Source organism: Phyllobates terribilis, unplaced genomic scaffold (genome assembly GCF_046119375.1).
Source record: "Phyllobates terribilis strain yellow unplaced genomic scaffold, ASM4611937v1 Scaffold_11__3_contigs__length_659146591, whole genome shotgun sequence".
NCBI lineage: Eukaryota > Metazoa > Chordata > Amphibia > Anura > Dendrobatidae > Phyllobates > Phyllobates terribilis.
Window position 1 is genome coordinate 503,322,371 of NW_027362771.1, and position 18,583 is coordinate 503,340,953.

General features: G+C 42.6%; 1 protein-coding gene across 3 annotated transcripts in view; it reads left to right on the forward strand.

Moving 5' to 3' along the window:
• Positions 1-15,722, forward strand: part of LOC141166659 (disintegrin and metalloproteinase domain-containing protein 9-like) — a 62,141-nt gene extending 46,419 nt beyond the window's left edge. The window contains exons 14-16 of one of the 3 annotated variants that reach the window (XM_073653561.1): positions 1,864-1,941; positions 3,282-3,432; positions 15,239-15,722. In XM_073653561.1, the coding sequence (XP_073509662.1) occupies positions 1,864-1,941; positions 3,282-3,432; positions 15,239-15,333 (324 nt within the window). In that variant the 3' untranslated portion in view covers positions 15,334-15,722. Of the gene's footprint in view, positions 1-1,863; positions 1,942-3,281; positions 3,433-7,173; positions 7,256-15,238 lie in introns of those variants that run through there. The other 2 variants (XM_073653562.1, XM_073653563.1) reach the window with 2 other exon arrangements.
• Positions 15,723-18,583: the final 2,861 nt, after the last annotated feature.

Sequence of the window (18,583 nt, forward strand, 5' to 3'; positions counted from 1 at the left end):
AGTACCCGATGCAAACTCAAGTAGCGAGCACTTGCACGCAAGACTAATGACAACTTATTCAATATGATGACCTAATGTTATCAAATTCTGTGTCGTACCTCTGAGTTCAAAATGTTCACTACACCCCTTGATAAAATCCTTGAGGGGTCTATTTTCTAAAATGGGGTCACTTGTGGGGGGTTTCCACTATTTAGGCACATCAAGGACTCTCCAAACGCGACATGGCGTCCGCTCTCAATTCCAGCCAATTTTGCGTTCAAAAATTCACACAGTGCTCGTTCCCTTCTGAACCTTGCCGTGCGCCCAAACACTGTATTTTGCCCACATATGGAGTATCGGCGTACTCAGGAGAAATTGCACAAAAGTTTTTGGGGTCCATTTTCTCCTCTTACCCTTGTGAAAATAAAAAATTTGGGGCTAAAACATAATTTTTGTGGAAAAAGTTAGATTTTTCTTATTTTCACGGCACCATGTTATAAACTTCTGTGAAGCACTTGGGGGTTCAGGGTGCTCACCACACATCTACATAAGTTCCCTGAGGTGTCTAGTTTCCAAAATGGTGTCACTTGTGGGGGGTTTCCACTGTTTAGGCACATCAGGGGCTCCCCAAACACAACATGGCATCCGCTAATTATTCAAGCAAATTTTACATTAAAAAAGTGAAATGGCGCTCCTTCCCTTCCGAACCCTGCCGTGCGCCCAAACAGCGGTTTTCCCCCACATATGGGGTATCGGCTTACTCAGGAGAAATTGCAAAACAAATTGCATGGTGCAATTTCTTCTGTTACCCTTATGAAAATGCAAAATTGGGGGCTGAAAAACATTTGTGGGAAAAATGTGAAAATTTTATTTATACGGCTCAATGTTATAAACTTCATTGAAGTACCTGGGGGTTCAAGGTGCTCATCACACATATAGATAAATTCCCTGAGGGGTCTAATTCCAAAATGGTGTCACTTGTGGGGGTTTTCCACTGTTTAGGCACATCAGGGGCTCTCCAAACGCAGCATGGCGTCCGCTAATTATTCAAGCAAATTTTACATTCAAAAAGTCAAATGGTACTCCTTTCCTTCCGAACCCTGACGTGTGTCCAAACAGTGGTTTTCCCCCACATATGGGGTATCTGCATGCTCAGGAGGAATTGCACAACAAATTTTGGGGTCCATTTTTTCCTGATACACTTGCGAAAATAAAAAAATTGGGGTCTAAAGTAACATTTTTGTGAAAAAAGTAAAATGTTCATTTTTTTCTTCTACATTCCAAAAATTCCTGTGAAGCACCTAAAGGGTTAATAAACTTCTTGAGTGTGATTCTGAGCACCTTGGGGGGTGCATTTTTTATAATGGTGTGACTTTTGGGTATTTTCTATCATAAAGGCCCCTCAAAGTGGCTTCAAATGTGATGTGGTCCCTAAAAAATGTATTTTGTTGGAAATATGAGAAATCGCTGGTCAACTTTTAACCCTTATAGCTTCCTAACAAAAAAAAATGTTGGTTCCAAAATTGTGCTGATGTAAAGCAGACATGTGGGAAATGTTATTTTTAACTATTTTGTGTGACATAACTCTCTGATTTAAGGGGATGAAAATTCAAAGTTTGAAAATTGCCAAATTTTCGCCAAATTTCCGTATTTTTTCACAAATAAACGCAATTCATATCGAATAAATGTTACCAATATCATGAAGTACAATATGTCACGAAAAAACTATCTCAGAATCAGTGGGATTCATTGAAGCGTTCCAGAGTAACTACCTCATAGTGACTGTGGTCAGAATTGTAAAAATTGGCCCCGGTCCTTAATGTGCAAACCACCCTCGGGGGTAAAGGGGTTAAACTCAGTGACCTTTTTTTTTTTATTTTTAAGATTTGCATGGATAGAAAATGTGTGGATTTATCAATACTAGAATACGACTGTGACAAACAGAAGTGTGACGGAAAAGGGGTGAGTACAGAGCCCGTGTGTACCAGCAGACCATGTGGCTGCTATTGCTCCTTTACAGAAATCAGGCCATTCTTGTCTGGGCAAATCTTCTTTGAGTCTCAGACCTCATTCAGATGACAGTTTTTCCCATATTTGTTCTATCTGTGTTTTTTCACGGATAAAACGTGTATCCATTACATTCTATGGGGCTGTTCACATGTCCATGTTTTGTGGACCAATAGTCCAAAAAAAAACAGAGATATTCCTGATTTTGATCTGATTCATGGATCAAAATTGACCATTCAGGTCAATGGGTCCGAGAACAAACTGCTGTCATGTGTGTTTTATCTGAGTGCTGTCTGTTTTTTAACATTTTATGGGTAGGAGCAGTTTGGAAAATATATTTGTTTATTTTTTTCATATGAGAAAATCACATATCCCATTGATGGTAACAGCTACACAAACCAGACAATGATGAACATCTGATCCAGGACACTGATAAAAAATAGTACATTTTTTCTTGTATGCTAAAGAGAAAAGGTTCCAAACCAGAGCCTTGTACACCTGATGAAGGCTCAGGTCCGGAGCCGAAATCCGGTTTGTGATTTTGAATCCTAAATAAAAGGTTTACATTTTTTCAACTACCGTATCCTCACCAACGTCATTGGCAGTGCACCAACGTAACCTTTATGTTTTTAATGGAAAAAGGCGGTCTGAATAAGGCCTTAGTGGTGAGAACTTGTGCAGAATTCCCCTCTTCACCACACTGTAAGGAAACGAGAAGTATTTTTATATGCACTTTCCAAATGTAATCATTTACGATGAGACAACCTATTTAATGAAATAGACTTATGTTAAAAGGATTTTGCTGCTTTAACATATTCGCACTTAAAAGAAATGCCTCACTTGTCAGATCGGTGGGCAAGGCAAGGTGTTTGGTTGTTTCTTTAAAGGGGTTGTTCCACAAACAAACTACAATTAGATGTCCGCACGGTCAGACACAGCCATTACACAGTACACAGCAGGGGCACATTTATAAGATTATCTCAGCACAGGAACATTTTATTTAAATACATCCAATTGTGGAAAATTATTATTATTCCAAGATCTATTGATTAAAGTGAACTTTGTTAGTGGAAAACCCCCTTAACGCTCATTGACTTGAATTGAAAGGGTCTTGTTCATGTAAGGTCACATCTCCATTTAGTCATCTCCTAGATGCCTCTTCGTGGAAAGGTAGGAGCCAGGAAGATATCCTTACAGGTGTCTGATATAGTCAAAATATTTCAGGAGATGACAATGACAGTCAAGATAAGGTTAAGCATATTAGGTTTAATAGATTACATAACATGTTGGTTCAGGTGTGCAATAACATGAAGAATTGTCACTGTGATGTGAACTGGGCCCCACCGTACTGCAACCAGAGCGGCTATGGAGGAAGTGTAGATAGTGGACCAGTGACCAAGAACTCCTTTATCAGATATATCGCACCAAAGCAAGCAAGGTCTGCAGGTAAGTACACGCTGTATGTGTTGTGCCAAATAGATTTTCTGCTAAAACAATGAATTAAAGGATTATTTCCATAGAAAACAAATTATCCCCTAATGATAGAATTTCTCTATAATAAGGATTGCAGATATCAAGGTATCATTGTATTCAGCTTCCCATGACCTACACACGTGGTAAAAATTGTTGGTACCCCTCGTTTAATGAAAGAAAACTCACAATGGTCACAGAAATAACTTGAATCTGACAAAAGTAATAATAAATTAAAAATCTATGAAAATGAACAAATGAAAGTCAGCCATTGCTTTTCAACCCTGCTTCCACAGAATTTAAAAAAAATTAAACTCATGAAATAGGCCTGGACAGAAATGATGGTACTCCTGAAAATAATGTGACAAAAGGGACATGTTTAATCAAGTTGTGTCCACTAATTAGCATCACAGGTGTCTACAATCTTTTAATCAGTCAGTGGGCCTGTATATAGGGCTACAGATACTCACTGTGCTGTTTGGTGACATGATGTGTACCACACTCAACATGGACCAGAGAAAACAAAGGAAAGAGTTGTCTCAGGAGATTAGAAAGAAAATTATAGACAAGCATGTTAAAGGTAAAGGTTATAAGACCATCTCCAAGCAGCTTGATGTTCCTGTGACTACAGTTGCACATACTATTCAGAAATTTAAGATCCATGGGACTGTAGCCAACCTCCCTGGACGTGGCCGCAGGAGGAAAATTGATGACAAATTAAAAGAGATGGAAAATACGAATGGTAACAAAAGGGCCCAGGAAAACTTCTAAAGAGATTAAAAGTGAACTTCAAGCTCAAGGAACATCAGTGTCAGATCGCACCATCCGTCGTTGTTTGATCCAAAGTGGACTTCATGGGAGACAACTAAGGAGAGCACCATTGTTGAAAAAAATCATAAAAAAGCCAGACCAGAATTTGCCAAACTCTATGTTGACAAGCCACAAAGCTTCTGGGAGAATATCCTATGAACAGATGAGACAAAAATGGAAGTTTTTGGCAAGGCACATCAGCTCTATGTTCACTGACAGAAAATTTAAGCATATCAAGAAAAGAACACTGTCCCTACTGTGAAACATGGAGGAGGCTCTGTTATGTTCTGGGGCTGCTTTGTTGCATCTGCCACAGGGTAGCTTGAATATGTGCAGGGTACAATGAAATTTTAAGACTATCAAGAGATTCTAGAGAGAAATGTGCTGCCCATTGTCAGAAAGCTTGGTCTCAGTAGCAGGTCATGGGACTTGCAACAGGATAATGACCCAAAACACACAGCTAAAAACACCCGAGAATGGCTAAGAGGAAAACATTGGAATATTCTGAAGTGGCATTCTATGAGCCCTGACCTATTGAGCATCTTTGGAAAGAGCTGAAACATGCCGTCTGGAAAGGGCAACCTTCAAACACAAGAAAACTGGAGCAGTTTGCTCATGAGGAGTCGGCCAGAATACCTGTCGAGAGGTGCAGAAGTCTCATTGACAGTTACATGAATCGTTTGATTGCAGTGATTGCCTCAAAAGGTTGTTCAACAAAATATTAAGAGTACCATCATTTCTGTCCAGGCCTATTTCATGAGTTTTTTTTTTTTTTTTAATTCTGTGGAAGCAGGGTTGAAAAGCAATGTCTGACTTTCATTTGTTCATTTTCAAATATTTTTACTTTATTATTCCTTTTGTCAGATTCAAGTTATCTCTGTGACCATTGTGGTTTTTCTTTCATTAAACGAGGGGTGCCAACAATTTTGATCACGTGTGTACATCCCATATAGACTCTTAGAGGGGTTGATCCTACTCACAGATTCAGATTCAGAGTACTATATCAACTTGGGCTGAAAGGCCACTCTGCCAGGAAGAAGCCATTACTCCAAAAAGAAACATAAAAAAGCCAGATTAATGTTTGCAAATGCACGCAGGAACACAGACCTTAATTTTTGGAGACATGTCCTGTGGTCTGATGAAACTAAAATTTAACTTTGTGGGCATAATGACCAAAGTTAGGTTTGGAGGAAAAAGGGCGAAGCTTGGAAGCCTAAGAACACCATCCCAATTGTGAAACACGGGGGTGGCAGCTTCATGTTGTGGGGTTGTTTTGCTGCACGAGGGACTGGTGCATTCACAAAATAGATGGCATCATGAGAAAATAAGATTATGTGACAATACTGAAGCAACATCTCAAGACATCAGCCAGGAAGTTAAAGCTTGGGCGGAAATGGGTCTTTCAAATGGACAATGACCCAAAGCATACTGCCAAAATGGTAACAAAGTGGCTTAAGGATAACAAAGTCAATGTTTTGGAGTGGCCATCACAAAGCCATGATCTCAATCCTATTGAAAATTTATGGGAAAAGCTGAAAGGGCAGGTGCGAGCAAGGCGACCTACAAACCTGGATCAGTTACACCAGTTTTGTCATAAGTATTCAGACCCTTTCCTCAGACACTCATATTTAAGTCACATGCTATCCAATTCCTTGTGATCCTCCTTGAGATAGTTCTACTCATTCATTGGAGTCTAGCTGTGTTTAATTAAACTGATAGTTGATTTGGAAAGGCACACACATGTCTATATAAGACCTCACAACTCACAGTGCATGTCAGACCAAATGAGAATCATGAGCTCAAAGGAACTGCCCAAGGAGCTCAGAGACAGAATTGTGGCAAGGCACAAATCTGTCCAAAGTTACAAAAGAATTTCTGCATTACTCAAGGTTCCTAAGAGCACAGTGGCCTCCATAATCCTTAAATGGAAGAAGTTTGGGACCACATGAAGTCTTCCTAGACCTGGCCATCCAGTCAAACTGAGCAATCGTGGGAGAAGAGCCTTGGTGAGAGAGGCAAATAAGAACCCCAAGATCACTGTGGCTGAGCTCCAGAGATGTAGTAGGGAGATGGGAGAAAGTTCCACAAAGTCAACTATCACTGCAGCCCTCCACCTGTCAGGCCTTTGTGCCAGAGTGGCCCAACGGAAGCCTCTCCTCAGTGCAAGACATATGAAAGCATGCATAGAGTTTGCTCAAAAACACATGAAGGACTCCCAGACTATGAGAAATAAGATTCTCTGGTCTGATGAGATGAAGATAGAACTTTTTGGTGATAATTCTAAGCGGTATGTGTGGAGAAAACCAGGCACTGCTCATCACCTGCCCAATACAATCCCAACAGTGAAACATGGTGGTGGCAGCATCATGCTATGGGGGTGTTTTTCAGCTGTAGGGACAGGACGACTGGTTGCAATTGAAGGAAACATGAATGCGGCCAAGTACAGAGATATCCTGGATGAAAACCTCTTCCAGAGTGCTCTTGACCTCAGACTTGCCCGAAGGTTCACCTTCCAACAAGACAATGACCCCAAGCACACAGCTAAAATATCAAAGGAGTGGCTTCAGAACAACTCAGTGACCATTCTTGACTGGCCCAGCCAGAGCCCTGGCCTAAACCCAATTGGGCATCTCTGGAGAGACCTGAAAATGGCTGTCCACCAACGTTCACCATCCAACCTGACGGAACTGGTGAGGATCTGCAAGGAAGAATGGCAGAGGATCCCCAAATCCAGGTGTGAAAAACTTGTTGCATCATTTCCAAGAAGACTCATGGCTGTACTAGCTCAAAAGGGTGCTTCTACTCAATACTGAGAGCAAAGGGTCTGAATACTTATGACCATGTGATATTTCAGTTTTTCTTTTTTAATAAATTTGCAAAAATTTCTACATTTCTGTTTTTTTACAGTCAAGATGGGGTGCAGAGTGTACTTTAATGAGAAAAAAATGAACTTTTTAGAATTTACCAAATGGCTGCAATGAAACAAAGAGTGAAAAATTTAAAGAGGTCTGAATACTTTCTGTACCCTCTGTAATTCTGAAACACCACCTGAAATGACAGCTACACTTTTTATTGATATTTTTCCCTAAAGTAAAAAAAACACCTGTTAATATAGGCTGCTTTATTCTCCAGGATTTCTGATTGGGTAATATAACGCTGCATAATGTAAACAGATTTTCTATCCAGACTATAATATGCTATCAATGAGGCAGTAAAGATTACATTAGTACTGTATATAAATCTCACTAGTTAGAATAAAGAACTTTCAGGAATGGAGCACAAAATAAAATGTTTATATATATATATATATATATATATATATATATATATATTTTGGTCTGTACTGTGTGTATATATATATATATATATATATATAATATATATATTATATATGTGTATATATATTATTATTTATTATTATAGCGCCATTTATTCCATGGCGCTTTACATGTGATAGGGATATACATAACAAAAGCATTTACATAATCTTAACAAAACGAGTCAGCGACTGGTACAGGAGGAGCGAGGACCCTGCCCGCGAGGGCTCACAGTCTGCAAGGGATGGGTGAGGATACAGTAGGTGAGGGTAGAGCTGGTCGTGCAGTGGTGTTTACTGCAGGTTGTAGACTTGTCGGAAGAGGTGGGTCTTCAGGTTCCTTTTGAAGGTTTCCACGGTTGGCGAGAGTCTGATATGTTGGGGTAGAGAGTTCCAGAGAAGGGGGGAAGCACGGGAGAAATCTTGTATATGATTGTGGGAGGAGGAGATAAGAGGGCAGTAGAGAAGGAGATCTTGTGAGGATCGGAGGTTGCGTGCAGGTAAGTACCGGGAGACTAGGTCACAGATGTATGGGGGAGACAGGTTGTGGATGGCTTTGTATGCCATGGTTAGAGTTTTGAACTGAATTCTCTGGGCAATGGGGAGCCAGTGAAGGGATTGACAGAGAGGAGAGGCCGGGGAATAGCGGGGGGACAGGTGGATTAGTCGAGCAGCAGAGTTTAGGATAGATTGGAGAGGTGCAAGAGTGTTGGAAGGGAGGCCACGGAGCAGGAGGTTGCAGTAGTCGAGGCGGGATATGATGAGGGCATGCACTAGTGTTTTTGCAGAGTCTTTGCTGAGGAATGCACGGATCCGGGAGATGTTTTTGAGTTGGAGTCGGCAGGAGGTGGAAAGGGCTTGGATATGTGGCTTGAAGGAGAGATCAGAGTCCAGGGTTACCCCAAGGCAGCGAGCTTGTGGGACTGGGGAGAGTGAACAGCCATTGACGTTGATGGATAGGTCGGATGGGGGATGTGAATGAGAGGGTGGAAAGATGATGAACTCTGTTTTATCCATGTTGAGTTTTAGAAATCTGTCGGAGAAGAAGGATGAGATGGCGGACAGACATTGTGGGATTCTGGTTAGTAGGGAGGAGATATCGGGTCCAGAGAGGTAGATCTGTGTGTCGTCAGCATAGAGGTGATACTGAAAGCCGTGAGAGTCTATGAGCTGTCCCAGGCCGAAGGTGTAGATGGAGAAGAGCAGAGGTCCTAGAACTGAACCTTGGGGGACACCGACAGAGAGGGGGCGAGATGAGGAGGTGGTGCGTGAGTGGGAGACGCTGAATGTCCTGTCTGTTAAGTATGAGGAGATCCAAGATAGAGCCAAGTCCGTGATGCCAAGAGATGAGAGAATCTGGAGTAAGAGGGAATGGTCCACTGTGTCAAAGGCAGATGACAGGTCCAGAAGGAGGAGGATGGAGTAGTGTTGCTTGGATTTGGCATTTAGTAGGTCGTTGGTGACTTTGGTCAGGGCAGTTTCAGTCGAGTGATGCGGTCGGAAGCCAGACAGTAGACGGTCGAAGAGGGAGCAGGAGGAGAGGTGGGAGGACAGTTCAAGGTGGACATGTTGTTCTAGAAGTTTTGAGGCAAAGGGGAGGAGTGATATGGGGCGGTAGCTGGTCAGAGAGGAAGGGTCAAGGGAGGGCTTTTTGAGGATGGGTGTGATTGCGGCATGTTTGAAACATGAGGGGAAGACTCCGGTTGTTAGTGATAGATTGAAAAGGTGGGTTAGGGTTGGGATGAAGACTGTGGTGAGGTTAGTGATGAGGTGGGATGGGATTGGGTCAAGTTCGCAGGTGGTGAGGTGTGATTTGGAGAGTAAAAAGGAGACTTGACCTTCTGTAATGGTGGAGAAGTGGGGTTTGGAGGAGGAGGGTTGAGTAGATATGTGGAGGGGTTGTGTTGACTTTAGGCCAAAGTTTTGTCTGATGGTGTCAATCTTCTGTTTGAAGAATGAGGCAAAGTCGTCGGCTGAGATGAGAGAAGAGGGAGGAGGTGCTGGGGGACGAAGGAGAGAGTTGAAAGTGTTAAATAGCTGTTTAGGGTTGTGAGATAGGGAGGATATGAGAGATGAGAAGTAGGTTTGTTTTGCTGTAGTGAGTGCGGACTTGAAATTAGTGAGGGATTGCTTGAATGCGATGAAGTGCTCGATGGAGTGAGACCTTTTCCATCTCCGCTCCGCAACCCTGGAGGCCCGGCGCAGTTCTTTGGTAAGTTTAGTGTGCCAGGGTTGCCTGTTGAATGTGCGAGGTGTGGTGTGTGTGAGAGGGGCGATCGACTCTAGAGCTGAAGCTATTGTGGTGTTATATGAAGCAGCAGCAACGTCTGCATCGTGTAAGGAATTTATGTCTGTGAGAGGAAGGAGGGATTCAGAGAGAGAGTGTAGGTCAAGGTGTTTGAGATTTCTGCGAGGGTGTGTGAGTTTGTGGAGTGGGGATTGTGCACCCGGAGAGGAGAGGGTAGAGAATGTGAGGAGGTTATGGTCAGAGAGAGGGAGTGGTAAGTCAGAGAGGTTAGATAGGGAACAGAGGCGGGTGAAGATGAGGTCCAGTGTGTGGCCATCTTTGTGGGTGGGTGTGGAAGACCATTGAGTGAGTCCAAAGGAGGAAGTGAGGGATAGGAGCTTAGAGACAGACGAGTGGGAAGTGTCAATGGGGATGTTGAAGTCACCCATTATGATAGTGGGGATGTCAGTGGAAAGGAAGTGAAGCAGCCAGGTAGTGAAATGGTCTAAGAAGGTGGTGGCTTGCCCTGGGGGTCGGTAAACGATGGCCAGTTGGAGGTTGGAGGGGGAATAGATGCGCACACAGTGCACCTCAAAAGAGGTGCACTGTGCACTGTATATATATATATATATGTATATATATATATATATATATATATATATATATATATACACACATACATACATACAGTACAGACCTGAATTTTGGACCCACCTTCTCATGTAAAGATTTTTCTGTATATTCATGACTATGAAAATTGTACATTCACACTGAAGGCATCAAAACTATGAATTAACTCATGTGGAATTATATACTTAACAAAAAAGTGTGAAACAACTGAAAATATGTCTTATATTCTAGGTTCTTCAAAGTAGCCACCTTTTGCTTTGATGACTGCTTTGCACACTCTTGGCATTCTCTTGATGAGCTTCAAAAGGTAGTCACCGGAAATGGTCTTCCAACAATCTTGAAGGAGTTCCCAGAGATGCTTAGCACTTGTTGGTCCTTTTGCCTTCACTCTGCGGTCCAGCTCACCCCAAACCATCTCGATTGGGTCCAGGTCTGGTGACTGTGGAGGCCAGGTCATCTGGCGTAGCACCTCATCACTCTCCTTCTTGGTCAAATAGCCCTTACACAGCCTGGAGGTGTGTTTGGGGTCATTGTCCTGTTGAAAAATAAATGATGGTCCAACTAAATGCAAACCGGATGGAATAGCATGCCGCTGCAAGATGCTGTAGTAGCCATGCTGGTTCAGTATGCTTTCAATTTTGAATAAATCAGCAACAGTGTCACCAGCAAAGCACCCCCACACCATCACACCTCTTCCTCCATGCTTCACGGTGGGAACCAGGCATGTAGAGTCCATCCGTTCTCCTTTTCTGCGTCACACAAAGACACGGTGGTTGGAACCAAAGATCTCAAATTTGGACTCATCAGACCAAAGCACAGATTTCCACTGGTCTAATGTCCATTCCTTGTGTTCTTTAGCCCAAACTTGTCTCTTCTGCTTGTTGCCTGTCCTTAGCAGTGGTTTCCTAGCAGCTATTTTACCATGAAGGCCTGCTGCACAAAGTCTCCTCTTAACAGTTGTTGTAGAGATGTGTCAGCTGCTAGAACTCTGTGTGGCATTGACCTGGTCTCTAATCTGAGCTGCTGTTAACCTGCGATTTCTGAGGCTGGTGATTCGGATAAACTTATCCTCAGAAGCAGCGGTGACTCTTGGTCTTCCTTTCCTTTGTAGCGCTTGATGGTTTTTGCAACTGCACTTGGGGACACTTTCAAAGTTTGCCCAATTTTTCGGACTCACTGATCTTCATTTCTTAAAGTAATGATGGGCACTCGTTTTTCTTTACTTAGCTGCTTTTTTATTGCCATAATACAAATTCTAACAGTCTATTCAGTAGGACTATCAGCTGTGTATCCACCTGACTTCTGCACAACAAAACTGATGGTCCCAACCCCATTTATAAGGCAAGAAATCCCACTTATTAAACCTGACAGGGCACACCTGTGAAGTAAAAAACATTTCCGGTGACTACCTCTTGAAGCTCATCAAGAGAATGCCAAGAGTGTGCAAAGCAGTCATCAAAGCAAAAGGTGGCTACTTTGAAGAACCTAGAATATAAGACATATTTTCAGTTGTTTCACACTTTTTTGTTAAGTATATAATTCCACATGTGTTAATTCATAGTTTTGATGCTTCAGTGTGGATGTACAATTTTCAAAGGGAATCTGTCACCTCTACTGACAATTGCAGGGCTGTGGAGTCGGTAAGCCAAACCTCTAACTCAGACTCCTCAATTTCCCAACTCAGACTCCACAGCCCTACCTCACTACTGAGCATGTACATAAAGTGCAGCACAGATTGATTTATTTTAACTAAAAGCCGAAATCCTTAGATCAGGAACAGAACAGACATTTATAGGACATTTCATTACTTTCCCAAATTCTTATGAAAACATTTACAGCACATCCTGCATTGTACTACTGTACCCAATATATTATATATTTTAGGAGTTGAGTCAGTCCATTTTATATCGAATCCACCAAAATGGACACAGACTCCACAACTCCGACTCCACAGCACTGCCTCACGACTGAGTATGTACATAAAGTGCAGCACAGATTTATCTCAACTAAAAGCAGAGATCCTTAGAGATCAGGAACAGAACAGACATTTATAGGACATTTCATAACTTTCCCAAATTCTTAGGAAAACATTTACAGCACATTCTGCATTGAACTACTGAACTCAATTTATTATATATTTTCAGAGTCGGTCCAACTCCACCAAAATGGACACTGACTCCACATGCTGAACACATGTGGGCATCTTTTCTTCAGCTGGGCTCACATCAGCATTCTGAATTCCAGTATTAGTATCCACTAGAGAGTGAAGTAAAAAGATTTGCGGGAACCTGGTTCAGTGGCTGCGTTGTTGGTCCATGTCAGTCCCCTGCAAACCTCCTGCTATTTGGTATCAACGGCACATCTTCTGATGAGTAGGCACAGCAGCGACATCATGCATGTGTCGTTTCACAGCTATGACATTGAACAGGTTCTTCTAATCACGAGGTAGAGGGGATGTTGACAGGAAAGAAAAGGTTTGTAGGGTTATGGTCTGGTGGCCAAAGGCTACCATGGTGGGCTGCTGGACCACAGTACTGTGAATCTTTTTGCCCATCTCTTGTGTTCACCTGTCTACTGTAGAAACTACAGAGACTCCAACACAGATATGAACCTAGCCATAGAACTCTTCATGGTGCCATTCGTCTTGTATTACTTCTGGAATATAGCAATAAACTGCCATGTGTCCTACACACGTGTCCATAGCCTGCACCACTATCCTTGAATATCACCGGAATATAACGAGTAGATGACTGTAGGGAGGCCACTGCCCTGGAGACTGCACCCTTGTAAAACCAAATCTGTTTCCTAGTGCTGTGCCTTTGTGCAACCAGACCAGCTGAGCATGACAGCTATTTTCTGCTGTTGTCCACCACCTCATTGTTTTGAACATACATACTTTCCTATGGTGCGTTCTGCATTCTTTTTGTCTCTTTAGTTCACGCTGAACATGTCACTTGATTCATGCTGCTTAAACCACTGACAACATGTACAAAAGACTGGCAGCACAATTGCAGCCTAGTATGTATTCCTCTGAAATACTCCGACACTTCATAGTTTGAAGATCTGGCCAGTGACCATAGGGAGAGACTTGACTAGTCCAAAGATGTCTCCAATCAGCTTCTCCCCTCATCACTCTTGTTGATTGATAAGTCTTTTGCATATGTGTACATAGGGGGAGAACTGTCCAGTGGCATACTGCAAATGGTGGCATACCACGCGGCCCCTATGGGGCCCGTGAGTCGGGGGAGCCTGACGCAAGCATCGGCAGTTGGTCTCCCTCCCCCGCCTAGCATCGCACTTTCAACTGTATCCAGCATCCTGGATCCCAATACAGTTGAAAGCAATGATGGAAGAGGGAGCTGTCTGCTCCTTCCGCCATCATTCTCCTTCTGCGTCTTAGTTCTGACGTCTCAGAGCAGCGGGCGCGATGACGTCACTACAACTTGCCCACTGTGCCGAGCAGTGAGAAGCTTCAAAAGACAGGCTGAAGAGACCGGAGCAGCAGGGGAACAAGGAGAGGTATTTTATTATTTATAATCAATGAGTACATTGTGGGGAACATTATATTATATGGAAGGCCATGTGGTAGCCATTATAATATATAATGGACTATGTGGAGAACATTATATTAATTAGAAAGCTATGTGGGGCCCATTATACTATATGGAAAGCTATGTGGGGTCCATTATACTATATGGAAAGCTATGTGGGGGCCATTATACTATATGGAAAGCTATGAGGGGGACATTTTTCTGTTTAGAGGGCTGTGTGAGGCCATTAAACTGTTTGGAGGGCTATCTGGGGCTGCTATACTGTTTGGAGGGCTAGTTGGGGCCATTATACAATGTGAGGGTTTGTTTGGGGTCCATCATACTGTGTGGGGGCTGTGAGGCCATTATACTGTATGGAAGGTCATTATACTGCATGGAGAGCTGTGTGGAGGCCATCACATTGTGTGTAGGGCTATATTCAGCTCACAGTTAGGGCATCTGACTGTGTTGGAGTCACCATATTTTGCCGGCAAGAAGGTAGGGTCATCTCACTGTGAGTGTAGAGGGTACTGAGGAGGAATTCTCTGTGTGGGTATCATACTGAGTTTGGAGGACACTTTTGTTGGCATCATACTTTATGGGGGGCAATCTAGGGGCTTGAATAGGAGGAAATTTACTTTGTAAGAGCTGCAAAGTTGTGTAATATGCTCTTCTGTGTCCTCTCCTAATATTATTTTTTTTGTGTGTGTGTGTGTGTGGTGGGGGAAGCCCGATTAGAACTTCTGGTATGGGGCCCCATGATTTCTATGTACGCCTCTAGATCTGCCAATCAACTAGAACAAGGCAGGGAGAAGCTGACTGGGGGCCGCACCGGACCAGTCAGGCCTCTCCCTATGATCACTGGTGGGATCTTCAAAGTATGTTTTCTCTGAAACGCTTCAGATCTGGCTGCAATCGTGTTGCCAGGCTCTGATGCATGCTGCTGCCTATAGTTTGGGCAGCATCAATTTAGTGACAGGATCCCTTTGAGCAGGGTGACACACAATTGTCAATTTTGTCATACATTTCCAGAAGGAATAACCAAGGAATATTGCAACACAATTTTAAGGAACAATGCTTCAGAATTTTTATTATCCCGGTAAAGCACATTAGGGAGGTTTTTATTGCTTATTTCTGCTCATACTTTTTACTAGTTTGGTGAAATTCCGTATTATATTTCAGATCTGCGCTGAGGAACTGCAGGAGTATTAGACTACAGGAATATCTCAGTAGCTGATTAATTACTGATTTTTTGTTTCTATTTTACAGGATTCAATGTAGTAAAGCACTGGGATGGATCGATGTTAACCCTCGCTTGCCTTCCTATCCTGGCTCCGGTATATGTTATAGCATCGGAAATCTGAGGATTCAAACTTCGACATCATCAGTTCTGTTAGAATTTGTATTTTTAAGTTGCTACAAATTATTATTATAAAAAATAGTTAGACATTTGTCCATGAATGGACATCTCAGGGCCTTTTAGCGTTTTTTAATTTTTAATTTTTTTTATTTTAGCAAAAGATGTACAAATCACTCCTCGTGTGCCACCCACTTGAGGTCTGTGGCATCGTGAGGTTCTCCATGCTATACAACCGGTGCCTGGTTATGCCACCCACCGTGCAGCATTAGTCACCCGACTGGTTCCAGATTACTCTGTACCTGCTGGTACTTTCCAGGACATGTTCTGGTTTTGGATTGCTCTTACTCATGTGCATCCTGATTAACATTTCATTAAAACAAGTCATACTTGTTATATCATGTTTTGCATTTCTCTTTCTTATTGGTTTTTCTAAAACAGAAGTGATTGTTTAGCAGACATTAATGGCAGATCCAATAAAGATATGATAGATGCAGGTGCCACCTCTGACCATGCTTGTTCATCAATTTTTGGAACTTCTGTAGAGGTGAATGGAGAGAGTCACGTTTGTGTGATCCCCCTAACCTACAAAGAAGATGAAGCCTGTTCTTCAGATAAGTGCGGGTCCTAGAGGAGGAGGTGGTACCTTGCATACAGAAATATATGGCATTTTCTTGTGGATAAAACCTCTGCAACGCTGCACTCATATATCCGAGTGTCATCGTCCATGAATCACAGAGATATCCTGGATGAAAACCTCTTCCAGAGTGCTCTGGACCTCAGACTTAGCTGAAGGTTCACCTTCCAACAAGACAATGACCCTAAGCACACAGCTAAAATAACAAAGGAGTGGCTTCAGAACAACTCTGTGACCATTCTTGATTGACCCAGCCAGAGCCCTGACCTAAACCCAACTGAGCATCTCTGGAGAGACCTGAAAACGGCTGTCCACCAACGTTCACCATCCAACCTGACGGAACTGGAGAGGATCTTCAACTAAGAATGGCAGAGGATCCCCTAATCCAGGTGTGAAAAACTTGTTGCATCATTCCCAAGACTCATGGCTGTACTTGCTCAAAAGGGTGCTTCTACTCAATACTGAGCTAAGGGTCTGAATACTTATGACCATGTGATTTTTTTTCTTTTTTAATAAATTTGCAAAAATCTCTACATTTCTGATTTTTTTCAGTCAAGATGGGGTGCAGAGTGTACTTTCATGAGAAAAAAATGAACTTTTTAGAATTTACCAAATGGCTGCAATGAAACAAAGAGTGAAAAATTCAAAGAGGTCTGAATACTTTCCGTACCCACTGTATACCTTTAAAGAGGTTATCTAAGGCCACAATCCCGCAGAAACTCCTCTATGAGCCAGAGCGGCGAGCCTCTAACAGACAGCCTTCGTCACTCAGGCAGACCTGTAATATCTACTTTACCTCGAATGAGTAACACACAGTAGTACATTTAGGCTGCAGATAAAATGTATGGCCAAACAAGGCTTACCTTAGGGATAACAGCTAAACAGCGGACCAGCTGCTGGAGTCATACTGAGACTTAGGCCTGGGTTCCGACTGGTGTATTTCATGGTCCACATACGGATTGCAATGCCCAGACTGACCGAGGGTCGCCTGACCTGAACTTACAGCCTCATAGACACATATAAGGTTGTAAGTTCGGGTTGGAAGATCCGCGCCCAGTGCAGGCATTGCAATCCATATATGGACCATGAAATATGCCAGTCTGAACCCGACCTTCAAAGGGTATTGCCGTATACAAATTGTGACTTCTTAATGGTATGCACTACAAAGTTAAAATCCTGTATATACAGTGGCTTGCAAAAATATTCACCCCCTCTTGGCTTTTTTCGTGTTTTGCCATCTCACAACCTAGAATTTCATAGTTTTTTTTGGAGGGTTTGCACCAGTTCATTTGAAGAACATGCCGACAACTGTGAACATAAGGTTTTTCTTTTATTGTGAAGGAAACAACAAATAGGACAAAATAACTGAAAGCTTCAGTGTACATAACTATTCACCCCCCTAAAGTCAGTACTTTGTAGAGCCTCCTTTTACCGCAATTACAGCTGCAAGTCGCTTTGGATAAGTCTCTAGGAGTTTTCCACATCTTACCACTGGGATTTTTGCCCTTTCCTCACGGAAAAACTGCTTCAAGTTTGATGGTTAGATGGTTCCTCGGGTGAACAGCAATCTTCAAGTCTGACCACAGATTCTCAGTTGGATTAAGGTCTGGGCTTTGACTAGGCCACACCAAAACATTTACACGTTTCCCCTTAAACCACTCGAGTGTTGCTTTAGCAGTATGATTTCGGTTATTGTCTTGTTGGAAGGTGAACCTCCCTCCCAGTCTCAAATCACTGACAGACTGAAACAGGATTTGCTCAAGAATATCTCTGTATGTCGCACCATCTATCTTCTCCTCAACTTGGACCATTCTCCATGTCTCTGCTGCCTTGGTCCATTTTCTTTGTCCCTTGTGTTCTTGCGGTGATGAGCTGTGTTGATTTGGCACCAGACACAGCGTTTACCTTTGTGGCCAAAATGTTCAATTTTGGTCTCATCTGACCACAGCACCTTCTTCCGCTTGTCTTTTCGCAAACTCAAAACGAGCCTTACAATTTTTGTGTGTAAATACTTTTTCTGCCCACTCTTCCATAAAGGCCACCTCTATGGAGTGTATGGCTTATTGTGGTCCTATAAACAGATACTCCAGTCTCTGCTTGGGAACTCTGCAGCGCCTTCAGGGTTACCTTTGGTCTCTGTGCTGCCGCTCTGATTAATGCCCTCCTTGCCCGGGCTGAGAGTTTTGGTGCGCGGCCCTCTCTTGGCAGGTTTGTTGTGATACCATGTTCTTCCCATTTAATGATCATGGACTTGATGGTGCTCAGGGAGATCATCAGATTTATTTATTTAGTTTATAACCCAACCCTGACTTGTACTTCTCAACAACTTTGTCCCTGACTTGTTTAGAGATCTCCTTGGTCTTCATGGTGTTTTTTGGTTAGTGGTGCCTCTTGCTTAATGGTGTTGCAGTCTCTGTGGCCTGTCAGAAAACAGGTGTATGTATATACTGACAGACCATGTAACACTTAGATTGCACACAGGTGGACTTCATTTCACTAAGCATGTGACTTTTGAAGGTAATTGCTTGCACCAGAAATTTTTAGTGGTGAATGCATACAGTACAGACCAAAAGTTTGGGCACACCTTCTCATTTAAAGATTTTTCTGTATTTTCATGACT